The following is a 15,563-nucleotide window of genomic DNA, read 5'->3' as shown; positions in this document are numbered from 1 at the left end:
ATTCCAGGAAGCGATTCAGAACTTTATAGATTGTCCCATGGAAGTGGGAGATATAAACCTGGACTCTGCCAATCGGGTGTTCCCATTCATGGACCAGTGCTGGGTTTGGGTTGTGTCTGGATGCTGATAACTTACTATAGAACCGTCTGACACAGCTGGTGTGGGGAATCTGATCACTCGCCACACCTCCACCACGACCGTCCCGCTCCTCTGCTCATGGTCGTGGCGGAGGTGTGGTGAGTGATCGAGGCGGAGGGGCATTGAGGGATCGTGGCTGAGATTCGGTGGGTGATCGTGGCGGAGGTTCGGCGAATGTTTGGTGTGGATGTGCGGTGGGAGATCATGGCGGAGGTGCGGCGAATGTTTGTGGCGGAGGAGCGGCGAGAGATTGTGACGGAGGTGCGGCGAATGAGGGTACAGGGCCCAGAAGAGCCGAGGGCCCAGGGGCAGCACAGGCCAGCCCACACTGGGTCTGTGCGCACTAGGTCTGTGCAGCCGAGCAGGTCTCCAGTCCTGGTCAACCCTTGCCACTGGATAAAGGCCGAGCTCTGTCAAGCCCGTGTGGTGGCTGATGTGTAATGGTCACCACACGTTTAAAAAATCCACGCACAGGCATCTTCCACCCTTTCAATTGGAGTTCAGGACTGGAATATCAGGTCCTTCATTGAAACATCTGAACTCACGTGGAAGCAAGTCATCCTGGTTCGAGGGACCGCCTATGATGATGATGATGATGAGAGAATCTGAGTGCCGCTGTACTGCAGTGAGGTCAGACAATGTCACTGTTTGTATCGCGCATTCCTCTCTCCAGATACTTTACTTTGTGATAAAAATACACAGTAATTATAACTATTGTTATAGTCTATGGGCACCTGTCCATGATTTGTACCTAATATTTTTCTCATTATTATTCTCAGAGCAAAATACTTCACCCCCAGAATAAATGTGATCCTTCCGCCACCTGGAACACAAGGAACAGTGCAGGCAGCTCCTTCTCACACACAGTAAGTACATTATCACTCACAGAGGCACAGAACTGATCTCAATCATATTGTCACAGGTAGCAGAAGCTGTCAGTCCCACAGTGATCCGAATCCCAGAGTTACATTATGACTCCCACTGTCACTTGGAACAGTACAATAAGATGATGTTTCAAAGTCCAAACATATCGCTCTGAGAGGCAGATCCATTTTTACTCCCTTACTCACACACAAGGACTGACTGACACGGTGTCAATCCACACTGATGTCTGTACACTGACTCTCAAACCCAGCAACTAACATACAAGAGCAGAGAAACGGAGGTAATGGACTGAACCAAACCTCCTCCTGAGACAATCGCGGATAATCTCAAACTAACATAGGCCTAAAGAAGGAACAGAATCCAACAGTCACACAGAGCAAGAATAGCACAGTACAGTGCAAATAGATGTTAACAAATATGATGTGATTGGGATTACGGAGACGTGGCTCCAGGATGATCAGGGCTGGGAACTCAACATCCAGGGGTAGTCAACATTCAGGAAAGATAGAATAAAAGGAAAAGGAGGTGGGGTAGCATTGCTGGCTAAGGAGGAAATTAAGGCAATAGTTCGGAAGGACATTAGCTTGGATGATGTGGAATCTATATGGGTAGAGCTGCAGAATACCAAAGGGCAAAAAACGTTAGTGGGAGTTGTGTACAGACCTCCAAACAGTAGTAGTGATGTTTGGGAGGGCATCAAACATGAAATTAGGGGTGCGTGCAATAAAGGTGCAGCAGTTATAATGGGTGACTTTAATATGCACATAGATTGGGTTAACCAAACTGGAAGCAATACGGTGGAGGAGGATTTCCTGGAGTGCATAAGGGATGGTTTTTTAGACCAATATGTCGAGGAACCAACTAGGGGGGAGGCCATCTTAGACTGGGTGTTGTGTAATGAGAGAGGATTAATTAGCAATCTCGTGTGAGACCCCTTGGGGAAGAGTGACCATAATATGGTGGAATTCTGCATTAGGATGGAGAATGAAACAGTTAATTCAGAGACCATGGTCCAGAACTTAAAGAAGGGTAACTTTGAAGGTATGAGGCGTGAATTGGCTAGGATAGATTGGCGAATGATACTGAAGGGGTTGACTGTGGATGGGCAATGGCAGACATTTAGAGACCGCATGGATGAACTACAACAATTGTACATTCCTGTCTGGCATAGAAATAAAAAAGGGAAGGTGGCTCAACCGTGGCTATCAAGGGAAATCAGGGATAGTATTAAAGCCAAGGAAGTGGCATACAAATTGGCCAGAAATAGCAGCGAACCCGGGGACTGGGAGAAATTTAGAACTCAGCAGAGGAGGACAAAGGGTTTGATTAGAGCAGGGAAAATGGAGTACGAGAAGAAGCTTGCAGGGAACATTAAGACGGATTACAAAAGTTTCTATAGATATGTAAAGAGAAAAAGGTTAGTAAAGACAAACGTAGGTCCCCTGCAGTCAGAATCAGGGGAAGTCATAACGGGGAACAAAGAAATGGCGGACCAATTGAACAAGTACTTTGGTTCGGTATTCACTGAGGAGGACACAAACAACCTTCCAGATATAAAAGGGGTCGGAGGGTCTAGAAAGGAGGAGGAACTGAGGGAAATCCTTATTAGTCAGGAAATTGTTTGGGGAAATTGATGGGATTGAAGACCGATAAATCCCCAGGGTCTGATGGCCTGCATCCCAGAGTACTTAAGGAGGTGGCCTTGGAAATAGTGGATGCATTGACAGTCATTTTCCAACATTCCATTGACTCTGGATCAGTTCCTATGGAGTGGAGGGTAGCCAATGTAACCCCACTTTTTAAAAAAAGGAGGGAGAGAGATAACACGGAATTATAGACCGGTCAGCCTGACATCGGTAGTGGGTAAAATGATGGAATCAATTATTAAGGATGTCATAGCAGTGCATTTGGAAAGAGGTGATATGATAGGTCCAAGTCAGCATGGATTTGTGAAAGGGAAATCATGCTTGACAAATCTTCTGGAATTTTTTGAGGATGTTTCCAGTAGAGTGGACAAGGGAGAACCAGTTGATGTGGTATATTTGGACTTTCAGAAGGTTTTCAACAAGGTCCCACACAAGAGATTAATGTGCAAAGTTAAAGCATGGGATTGGGGGTAGTGTGCTGACATGGATTGAGAACTGGTTGTCAGACAGGAAGCAAAGAGTACGAGTAAATGGGGACTTTTCAGAATGGCAGGCAGTGACTAGTGGGGTACCGCAAGGTTCTGTGCTGGGGCCCCAGCTGTTACACTGTACATTAATAATTTAGACGAGGGGATTAAATGTAGTATCTCCAAATTTGCGGATGACACTAAGTTGGGTGGCAGTGTGAGCTGCGAGGAGGATGCTGTGAGGCTGCAGAGCGACTTGGATAGGTTAGGTGAGTGGGCAAATGCATGGCAGATGAAGTATAATGTGGATAACTGTGAGGTTATCCACTTTGGTGGTAAAAACAGAGAGACAGACTATTATCTGAATGGTGACAGATTAGGAAAAGGGGAGGTGCAACGAGACCTGGGTGTCATGGTACATCAGTCATTGAAGGTTGGCATGCACGAACAGCAGGCGGTTAAGAAAGCAAATAGCATGTTGGCCTTCATAGCGAGGGGATTTGAGTACAGGGGCAGGGAGGTGTTGCTACAGTTGTACAGGGCCTTGGTGAGGCCACACCTGGAGTATTGTGTACAGTTTTGGTCTCTTAACCTGAGGAAGGACATTCTTGCTATTGAGGGAGTGCAGCAAAGGTTCACCAGACTGATTCCCGGGATGGCGGGACTGACCCATCAAGAAAGACTGGATCAACTGGGCTTGTATTCACTGGAGTTCAGAAGAATGAGAGGGGACTTCATAGAAACGTTTAAAATTCTGACGGGGTTAGACAGGTTAGATGCAGGAAGAATGTTCCCAATGTTGGGGAAGTCCAGAACCAGGGGACACAGTCTAAGGATAAGGGGTAAGCCATTTAGGACCGAGATGAGGAGGAATTTCTTCACCCAGAGAGTGGTGAACCTGTGGAATTCTCTACCACAAAGTTGTTGAGGCCAATTCACTAAATATATTCAAAAAGGAGTTAGATGAAGTCCTTACTACTAGGGGAATCAAGAGGTATGGTGAGAAAGAAGGAATGGGGTACTGAAGTTGCATGTTCAGCCATGAACTCATTGAATGGCGGTGCAGGCTAGAAGGGCCGAATGGCCTACTCCTGCACCTATTTTCTATGTTTCTAAGAGACTGTCAATTACATAATGAATCTCACACTCACACACATCACCAGTCTAACAGATACATAATCAATCTCACACTCAAACAGTAACAGAAACTGACAGTTACAGAATGAACCCCATACCCACAAACAGTGCCAGGGACTGAGAGACACAGAATGGACCCCACACCCACAAACAGTGCCAGAGACTGAGACACACAGAATGATACATACACTCGGGTACAGTGAATGACAGATTGCGATTGAATCACAATCACATATGGTAACAGACTGACTGACTGGCAGATATAGGTTAAAATCCACACACACCTATTGGAAAGTGACTGGTGCAGAGTAAAATGGATATTCACATAACTTTTATTCTGTACCCTTCAGCTTTTGTTAACACATTCTGTAAACCAATAGATACAGAATAAAATACACACTTGCATCCCAGAGTCAGACAGCTATAAAGTAAAACACACACTCACATACCAGAGACTGGAAGATATGACTAATATCCACACTCCTGTACAAGAAACTGGCAGGTACTGATTAAAATACACAATCACATCCTGGAAACTAACGGTTGGAGTGTAACAACAACAGACAAATGCCAGAAATTGACAGGTAAAGATTAAAACCAAACTCACATTCCAAAAACTGACAGATACAGAGTAAAGCCCACACTCACACCATAGAGTGACACATACAGTCTATGACACACTCACACATAAGAAAATGACAGCTACAGAGTCAAACCCACGTTCACATCCCAGAGAGTGACAGCTACAGAGCAAAATCAACAGCCACATAAAAGATACTGATCGATGCAGAGTCAAACAAACACACGCTCACGTACCACAACCTAAAACAGACTCACATATCAGAAACTGACAGATACAGCACAAAAGCAGCACTATCACAGCAGATACTGACAGGTACAGATTAAAACCCCTATTCATATACTAGAAACTAACAGGTACAAAATAAAACCCAACTCAGATTTGAGAAAATGAAAGTTACAGAGGACAACCCAGACTCACGTCGCAGATATTAACATACAGAGTAAAACTCTCACTTTCATCCCAGAGCCTGAATGATAGAAGAAAATCACACTTGCATAGAGTAAAACTCTCACTCTCACATCAGAGAGTAACAGATACAGAGTAAAATCTACACTTGCATCACACAGACAGACAGCTATAGAGCAAATTCTGCACTCCCATATCCAAGACTAAGCAATACAGAGTAAAACTTACACTTACATAAAAGACAGAGAGATACCCACTCTTACATATCATAAACTGACAGATACAGGCTAAAATCCACACTCGCATATCAGAAACTGGCAGGTTCTGATTAAAGCCCACGTTAACATATCAGAAAATGACAGGTACAGAATAAAACCCCACTCACATACCGAAGACTGACTGATAGAGTAAAACGCACACTCACATCCCAGAGACTGAGAACTACAGAGTTTTACCTACATTCCTATACCGGAAACGGACAGAATCAGAAAGAATTAACACTCACATCTCAGAAACTGGCAGGTACAGAGGAAAACCCATGTTACAAATTCAGAAAATGACAAGTACAGAATAAATCCCCAATCACATACGAGAAACTGACAGGTGCAGGGTAATACCTGCATTGACATACCAGAGACCGACAGGTACAGAGTAAAATCCACACTCGCATCCTGGAGACAGGCAAAAACAGAGTGGAACTCGCAGTCATATTCCAGAAGCTGACATGGTGTATAATAAAACCCACTTTTGCCCACCAAAAACTGAAGAAAGAACAACACTTACGTACCAGATACTGACAGCTATAAGAAAATAAGAAATAGCAGACAGTAAGGCCGCTCGAGCCTGCTCCGCAATTCATTACATTCATGGCTGAACTTCACCCTGAACTCCTGCCTGATACCCATTTCCCTTGATTCCCTTTGTTCTCTGTCTTGAATATACTCAATGACTGAGCGTCTCAGACCTATGTGCATAGAATTCCAAGGATTCACATCCCTCTGAGTGAATACATTTCTCCTCATCTCAGTCCTAAGTGCCTGATCCCTTATCCTGAGACTATGACACAGTCTAAGGATAAGGGGTAATCCATTTAGGACCGAGATGAGGAGGAACTTCTTCACCCAGAGAGTGGTGAACCTGTGGAATTCTCTACCACAGAAAGTTGTTGAGGCTAATTCACTAAATATATTCAAAAACGAGTTAGATGAAGTCCTTATTACTAGGGGGATCAAGGGTATGGCGAGAAAGCAGGAATGGGGTACTGAAGTTGCATGTTCAGCCATGAACTCATTGAATGGCGGTGCAGGCTAGAAGGGCCGAATGGCCTACTCCTGCACCTATTTTCTATGTTTCTATGACCCCCTAGATCGAGACTATCCAGCAAAGGGAAACATCCTCACAGCACCTACCCTGTCAAGCCTTCTAAGATTTTTTTTTTAGGTTTCAATGAGCTCAGCTCTCATTTTTCTAAACTCCAGAGTGTATAGGTGCATTTCACTCAATCTCTCTATCCCAGGATTCAATGTTGCACCCCCTCTAATATCCTTCCTTAGGCACTGAGACCAAAACTGTGCCCAGTAATCCAGGTGTGGTCTCACCAAAGCCCGACATAATTGCAGCCACACTTCTTTACTCTTATACTCCAAACCCCTTGTAATAAAGGCCAACATATCCTTTACCTTCCTAATTGCTTGCAGTAGCTGCAAGTTAACTATATGTGATTCGTGTACAATGATACTCAAATCCCCCTGAATAACTACATTTACTAGTCTCTCTTCTTTTAAACATTCGGCTTTTCCATTCATATAAAATTTAACAACACACTCACATCCCATAGTCTGATCAATACAGTGTAAAACCCACACTCACATCCCATAGTCTGAACAATACAGTGTGAAACACACACTCACATCCCATAGTCTGAACTATACAGTGTAAAACACACACTCACATCCCATAGTCTGAACAATACAGGGTGACAGATTGAGCAGAGACAGCGGCCTCTGAGCTTCCAGATCCACCTCCAAACTTCACAATCGAGCATTGAAATACTTGCCTGCTGCCCCCCCGCCCCCGGCCACTCGTCTCCCCGCCCAGTGTTTAAACCGACGGGAAGGGCCTATGCGACCTCCCCTCCCCCAACTCTGCCTGTGGCTGCCATTTCCTCTGTGCTGGGCTGATAATCGTTGAACACATCAGGGAGCGGAGATATCCCGGGCCAGTGTAAGGGAGCAAACAGCAGCCACCTTACAGCAGCTCATCGCGTTGGGACTGTGTCCGCAAATGGGCTTTGTGTCAGGGAATCGGGGGCTGTTTGTAAGAGGCAGAATGGAGCAGGAAGTAGTTCGGGAACGTGGAGTGAGTGGGGGAAGGGAGCGGAGATATCCCGGGCTGTGTGTGTACAGTGTAAGGTAACAGAGAAAGTTAATCACCACACTCTTTCAAATCATTGCTGGTTTCTGTCACCAAACCAGTAGTGAATGTTCCTGATTCAGTCCCAATCTCACCGTGTCTGCCCTTGGACATTGAACAGTGGAAACACAGCCTGACAGTGAGGATGTGAGGAGTGTCACAAAGTGTATCTATTGCAGGCACCAGGACAGAAAGTAGACATTTCAAATTTGGTAATTTTGTTTCAGTGTGTTGAGTTCTCCAGAACCGTGTTGAAGGTGATCGAGAGATACATTGTTGCTCCCTCAGATACATCATGATCCGGGCTCTGTAACATTCTGTTGACTGCACAGGCACTTAACTCGGTTCCAATAGACTGAGAACAATTGTTGTACAGCCCAGGTACCTGTGGTTATAATCCAGAAAGCGATTCAGAATTTTACAGGTAGTCCTATGGGAGTGGAGGATATAAACCTTGATTGTATTAATCGGGTGATCCCATTCATGGACCAGTGCTGGGTTTGGGTTGTGTTTGGTTGCTGATAACTTTCTATAGAACCGTCCTACACACCTGGTGTGGAAAATCTGAGTGCTGCTGTACTGCAGTGAGGTCAGACAAGGACACTGTTTGTATCACGGTTTCCTCTCTCCAGATATTTTACTTTATTATAAACATATACATTCATTACAACTTTATTTTATATTTTCCCCATCAGTTGTCCATATCATAACTAATATTTTTCTGGTATTATTATTCTCAAAGCAAAATACTTCATTGAGCCAGTATAAATATGATATTTCTTCCACCCAGAACACAAGACAAAGTGCAGGCAGCTCCTTCTCGCATACAGTAAGTACATTATCACTCAGAGCGCAGAGACACAGAACTGACCTCAATCCTGTTATCACAGGCAGCAGAAGCTGTCACTCCAACAGTGATCCGAAGTGGCTGAGTTTCATTGTGAATCTTACAGCCACACAGCGGTAGGATCAAATGATGCTTCACTATTGAAACATATCACATTCATATACCAGATACTGAAATATACAGAATAAAACCCACACTTGCACACCAGAAACTGATGGGTATAGATTAAACCCCACACAGACCAGAAACTGACAGCTATGGGATAAAACCAACACTCAAATACCAGGAACTGACAGGTACAGATTAATCCCCACTTTCACATATCAAAGACTGAAAGGTACATCTTAAAACCACTCTCTCATACCAGAAACAGACAGGTACAGAATATCACCCACACTCACATACCAGAAACTAATAGGTACAGATTAAAGCCCACAATAATAGACCAGAAATTGATAGGTACAGATTAAACTCCACACTCATCTACCAGAAACTGACAGGTACACGTTAAACCCCACATTCGCATATCAGAGATTGAAATGTATAGAATAAAATACACACTCACATATAAACTGACAGTTACAGAAAAAATACACAGTCACATACCAGAGACTGACAGGTACAGATTAAAGACCACACTCACAAACCAGAAACTGACAGGTACAGATTAACCCCACAGACATATACCAGAACCGAGAGGTACAGAATAAACCCACACTCACATAGCAAGCTGACAGGTGCAGATTAACCCACACTAACATACCAGAGACAAATGGATACAGAATAAACACCACACTCAAATACTAGGGAGTGACAGGTACAGATTAAAACCCACAATCACATAACTGAAACTGAGGGGTAGAGAGTAACCCCAACAATCATATACCAGTAACTGACAGGTACAGATTAAATGCCACATTCATATACCAGAGATAGACAGGTACAGAATAAAATACACACTCTCATACCATAATCTGACACCATCAGTTCCGGTGAGATCCAGACCGCCGTGCGCCTGCTGCTGCCTGGGGAGCTCGGGGAGCTCGCCAAGCACGCCGTGTCGGAAGGGACAAAGGCGGTGACCAAGTACACCAGCTCCAAGTAAAACTCCACGCTGTCCTGAGAGAACAAACCAAAAACACAACGGCTCTTTTAAGAGCCACCCACAACCTCTCTGAAAGACCTAAAGCGCATCACCCTTTAGACTCAATATTCTGTAATTATTTCCTGAACAAGTGTGTTTGGGAACCTTTGCAGTTCCAGCTGTGGAGTTAGTTTTGAATTCTCATAAGCAGCTTCACTGTCTGGTTCGACGTTAGGACCGCTGTTGAATTTCCCGCCATTCAAGCTACAAACACGATTCCTTGTCGCTCGTTCCCATTTACAGCGCCTGCCGAGGAATTAAGAGCTTGTTTAGGAAATGAGGCTCAGATTTTAATCTGTACCTGTCACTCCCTAGTATTTGAGTGTGGTGTTTATTCTGTATCCATTTGTCTCGCAAGCCCTTTACAAATTTATTTTTCAATTCCTGTTACGGTCAATCTGTTTATTAACTCGGGACTCCCTGCAATGTAAAAACCCAGAATGGGAGTTCGTACAGAGACCAGAACGGGAGCAGTGTGAACACTCTATCCCTCTTCCCTTTTCACATAAGGGCTCCCAGTTCTGGTCTCACTCCCGCCTGTGCGGAAGATCAATCCATGATTTGTGATTCCCAACTTTTACACAGTTTGAGCTGGAATGTGCCCTGTTACAGAATCAGTGAGGATTGATTGCCGTCCGTTACAGACAGATTGACAGTGAACGCGAATTTAATTTTGATTGTAACAGCCTGGAATTAGTAAGGGAAATATGGAATAAAATAAAAGGAAGTAAAACCTGTTTGTAAACCTTTGGCTAATGGTGCATTTATTAACATAATCCGCACTTTAAAAAATTATTGGCGGTGTTTTTGAAATTAAAAATAGTTCGAGGTGTGACTGTTGAGGACAGGAATTTCCGCCGTTGTTTCATTGGTGGTCTCAACAGACAATGGGTAAGGCGAGAGATTAACATTCAGCGGCAATTTCAGTAAAGAATCATGACTGGAGGAGGTAAAGGAGGCAAAGGACTGGGTAAAGGCGGAGCCAAACGGCACCATAAAGTGCTCCGTAATAACATCCAGGGCATCACCAAATCCGCCGCCTGGCTCGCCATGGCCGTGTCAAGCGGATCTCGGGCCTGATCTACGAGGAGACCCGCGGGGTGCTGAAGGTTTTTCTGGAGAATGTGATCAGGGATGCGGTCACCGACACTGAGCACGCCAAGCGCAAGACTGTCACTGCCATGGATGTGGTGTACGCTCTGAAACAGCAGAGCCGCACTCTCTATGGATTCGGCGGCTGAATAACGTGACCCTTTCCCCCAAACACAACACAAAGGCTCTTCTCAGAGCCACCCACCTCTTCACAGAGAGAGCAGTGACCTGGGGAACGGGGGCGAGATCGTTGATTTACATTTTGTTCTGTATAGATATGTTTTTTGCCAAGATCTATATTGTGGTGTTAGGTGTTTTAAATCAGCATATAAACGATGGACAGAATGTCCTTTTAGTCTTCAAATCATCGACATTTACGGGGCATTCCAGATGAAGGTAATACTGAAAAAACTAATGTAGTTAGAACATAAGAACATAAAAACATAAGAAATAGGAGCAAATGTAGGCCATACGGCCCCTCGAGCCTGCTCCGCCATTTAATACGATCATGGACTCTGGTCTACTTCCCTGCCCCATATTCCCTTATTAAGAAACTGTCTGTTTCTGTCTTAATTTTATTCAATGTCCCAGCTCTCTGAGGCAGCGAATTCCACAGATTCACAATCCTTAGAGAAGAAATTTCTCCTCATCTCAGTTTTAAATGGGCGACCTCTTATTCTAAGATTAAGCCCTCTAGTTCTAGTTTCCCCTAGCAGTGGAAACATCCTCTCTGCATCCACCTTGTTAAGCCCCCTCATAATCTTATATGTTTCGATAAGATCACCTCTCATTCTTCTGAATTCCAATGAGTAGAAGCCCAACCTACTCTACCTTTCCTCAAGTCAACCCCCTCATTCTGGAATCAACCTTGTGAAACTTCTCTGAACTGCCTCCAAAGCAAGTATATCCTTTTTGTAAATATAGAAACCAAAACTGCATGAAGTATTCCAGGTGTGGCCTCACCAATACCCTGTACAACTGTAGCAAGACTTCCCTGCTTTTATACTCCATCCCCTTTGCAATAAAGGCCAGATTCCATTGGCCTTCCTGATCACTTGCTGTACCTGCATACTAACCTTTTGTGTTTCATGCACAAGTACCCCCAGGTCCCGCTGCACTGCAGCACTTTGCAATCTTTCACCATTGAAATAATAACTTGCACTTGCACAAATCAAAGAGCATGACCTCACACTTTCCAATATTATACTCCATCTGCCAAATCCTTGCTCACTCACTTAGCCTGTCTATGTCCTTTTGCAGAATTTGTGTCCTCCTCACCCATTGCTTTTCCTCCTATCTTTGTATCGTCAGCAAACTTGGCTGCGTTACTCTCGGTCCCTTCTTCCAAGTCGTTAATATAGATCATAAATAGTTGGGGTCCTAGCACTGATTCCTGTGGCATCCCCTTGGTTACTGATTGCCAACCCGGGAATGAACCATTTATCCCCACTCTCTGGTTTCTGTTTGTTAGCCAATCCTCTATCCATGCTAATATATTACCCCCAACCCCGTGAACTTTTATCTTGTGCAGTCAGTAACCTTTTATGTGGCACCTTGTCACATGCGTTCTGGAAGTCCAAATACACCACATCCACTACTTCCCCATTATCCACCCTGTGCGTGACATCCTCAAAGAATTCCAGCAAATTTGTCAAACATGACTTCCCCTTCATAAATCCATACTGTTACATCCATGTTACAGCAGTGACAGATAAGAAAGGTGTTGAATTAAACGATGGGAGGAAGGCAGCATCAGGGCAGAAGGACAATGAGGGTCCCTTGCCATCATAGAAGGACTCCCAAGTCCTGATCAGAAGTGACCCTCAGGAAATCTCGGTTACAAACCGGTCAATGTCTCGAACATGTAGAAATGTAGATCGACAAACACAGCTGTTCAGATTATTGAATGTATATATAGAAAAAAACGTGAATGAACCTTCCTCATAAGTCCGGCCGTCATTAACCATTTTTGCCTGAGAGCAGAATAGAAACAAAAACGGAATATAAATCGGGAGGTGATGTCATTGATGACCTAATTTAAGAATTTGAGATTGTGGCAAACAATAAATCTGATTGGATGTTTAAAGATACCAATCAGAGAGATACAGAACAATGGAAATTGACAACGCAGCCAATGAACCAATCACAGTCATTGCCTTCACCCATCCCTCATTAGCATAAGGTTGTGGGCGGAGTGTGGGGCTACCTACATAATGCGAGCCCGGAGCAAAATTTCCTTCATATCTACCTGACTGAACAAGACAATGCCTGAGGAAAAGAAACCCGCTTCTCGGCCTTTTGGCTAAGATCATGCGTAACTGACCTGACAGGGGAGTAACCACCATAACCCCAAGGTGGTTCTCCCTGGATCAGGAAGGTATATGCTTGCTTTTTTGGAAATAGGAGGTGGGTGGGGTGGTTTGACCCATCCACCTCCACGGAGGTGTGTGGGGGACCTGACCTATCCACCTCCATGGCACGAACCTGGTATTGCAGTACTTCCAGGAACGGTGCAGTGGCTCTAGGCCTTTTGGCTAAGAGCATTGGCGCAGAGTGATCCTTGAATGGGCCCAAGGTGACCTCTGGCGTTTGTGATTTGACAAAGAATTGGAACGATTGGCTACGAATTAAAAAAAAAAGAAACCAGCTTCTCGGTTTTTTGGCTAAGATCATGCGTAACTGACCTGACAGGGGAATAACCATGACCAGAAAGTGGTTCTCCCTGGATCAGGAAGGTGGTTCTCCTATGCATTTTGGAAATAGGAGGTGGGTGTGGGGCTTGACCCATCCACCTCCATGGCACGAACCTGATATTGCAGTACTTCCAGGAACGGTGCTTGGGCTCGAGGCCTTTTGGCTAAGAGCATTGGCGCAGAGTGATCCTTGATGGGTGCAAGGTGACCTCTGGCGTTTATGATCTCACAAAGAATTGGAAAGATTGGCAACGAATAATAAAAAAAGAAACCAGCTTCGAAAAAGGGTGCCAAAAAAGTCATCAAAAAAACATCACCAAAGGGCGGCAAGAAGCGTCGAAATTCGAGGAAGGAGAGTTATGCTATCTACATCTACAAAGTGATGAAGCAGGTTCACCCCGACACCGGCATCTCCTCCAAGGCCATAGGCATCATGAACTCGTTTGTGAATAATATTTTCGAGCGCATTGCGGGTGAGGCTTCCCGCCTAGCCCATTACAACAAGCGTCGCACCATCAGCTCCCGGGAGATCCAGACCGCCGTGCGCCTGCTGCTGCCCGGGGAGCTGGCCAAGCACACCGTGTCGGAAGGGTCAAAGGCGGTGACCAAATACACCAGCTCCAAGTAAAACTCCACGCTGTCCTGACAGAACAAACCCCAAACACAACGGCTCTTTTAAGAGCCACCCACAACATAATTGAAAGAGCTGCACAAACATCACCCTTTAGACTGAATTTACTGTAATTATTTCCCGAACAAGTGTGTGTGAGAACCTTTGTAGTTCCAGCTGTAGATTTAGTTTTGAATTCTCATAAGTAGCTTCACTGACCGGCTTGACCTTGGCGTCGCTGGAATTTCCTGCAGTGAGTAAACTACAAACACGGTCCCTGGTCGCTTTCCCTTTGTTCTCAGACCCGTTCATTCACAGCGCATGCTGACGAATTTATTTTGGGGGGCGGAGAAACTCCGATTTCAGTCGCATTCTCACTCAAGCCCTTTTCACGAGTTTTTTTTTATTCCGTTGCGCTCAGTCCGTTTATTAACCCGAGACTCCCCGCCGTGTAACAACCCAGAATGGGAGTTCTTAGAGACTAGAACAGGGGCAGTTTGAACACTCTGCATCTCTTCTCTTTTTACAGAAGGACTCTCAGTTCTGGTCTCACTCCCACAGCAGCTCCTGTGAAAACAAGTTGACTTTTACAAAGATGGAGCTGGAATGTGTCCCGTTACAGAATCAGTGGGGACTGAGTCCCGCCCGTTACAGACAGTTTGAAACTGAAGCCGAATTTAATCCTGATTGCTACGGGCTGGAATTTGCAAGGGGAACATGGAATAAGACAAAAGGAAACAAATTGTATAGAAATATATGACTAATGGTGAAGTTACGAACATAATCCGCAATTTTAACAATTATTGGCGGGATTTTTGAATTTAAAAATCGTTAGGTTCTGGCTGTTGGGAAACCAGTAATTTCCGCCCTCCTTTCATTGGTGGACTAGACAGGCTGTGATTGGTCATCGGAAACGGCCAATGAAATCCACGACAGAGTGACCACTCACAAGTTCGCTCCCTGCATCCCTCCAGAAGGAATAAGAAGGGCAAATATGGGAGGAGTTTATCATTCTTTCTCTGAGCCTGTGGATTGTGGAAATGTCTGGAAGAGGAAAAACCAGCGGTAAAGCTCGAGCCAAGGCCAAGTCTCGCTCCTCCCGGGCCGGACTGCAGTTCCCTGTGGGCCGTGTTCACAGACTCCTGCGAAAGGGGAACTACGCTGAGCGTGTGGGTGCCGGAGCCCCGGTCTACATGGCTGCTGTGCTCGAGTATCTGACCGCTGAAATCTTGGAGCTGGCCGGCAACGCGGCCCGCGACAACAAGAAGACCCGCATCATCCCCAGACACCTCCAGCTGGCCATCCGCAACGACGAGGAGCTCAACAAGCTGCTGGGAAAGGTGACCATCGCTCAGGGCGGGGTGCTGCCTAATATCCAGGCTGTGCTGCTGCCCAAGAAAACCACCACTTCGTCCAAGGCCAAGTAATGCGGACAAGATTTAAACTAATAACCCAAAGGCTCTTTTCAGAGCCACTCACAGTATCTGTGAAAGGTCTGCTTACT

The 15,563-nt window shown here is 45.1% G+C and overlaps 1 protein-coding gene and 2 pseudogenes across 1 annotated transcript; all 3 read left to right on the top strand.

The window, feature by feature from the left end:
- Positions 1–13,038: 13,038 nt before the first annotated feature.
- LOC139241581 (U2 spliceosomal RNA) lies at positions 13,039–13,277 on the top strand (annotated as a pseudogene).
- Positions 13,278–13,399: 122 nt separating this feature from the next.
- Positions 13,400–13,600, top strand: LOC139241580 (U2 spliceosomal RNA; annotated as a pseudogene).
- A 117-nt stretch (positions 13,601–13,717) lies between these two features.
- On the top strand, positions 13,718–14,077 carry LOC139241579 (histone H2B 1.2-like; the record flags this gene model as incomplete). Its single annotated transcript, XM_070870060.1, has 1 exon — positions 13,718–14,077. A coding segment is annotated over one exon (360 nt), but the record flags the coding sequence as incomplete, so codon positions are not given.
- Positions 14,078–15,563: the final 1,486 nt, after the last annotated feature.

Source organism: Pristiophorus japonicus, unplaced genomic scaffold, assembly GCF_044704955.1.
Source record: "Pristiophorus japonicus isolate sPriJap1 unplaced genomic scaffold, sPriJap1.hap1 HAP1_SCAFFOLD_1114, whole genome shotgun sequence".
Taxonomy (NCBI): Eukaryota; Metazoa; Chordata; class Chondrichthyes; family Pristiophoridae; genus Pristiophorus; species Pristiophorus japonicus.
The sequence above is the reverse complement of the archived record's forward strand: the minus strand, read 5'-3'. Positions and strand labels throughout refer to the sequence as shown.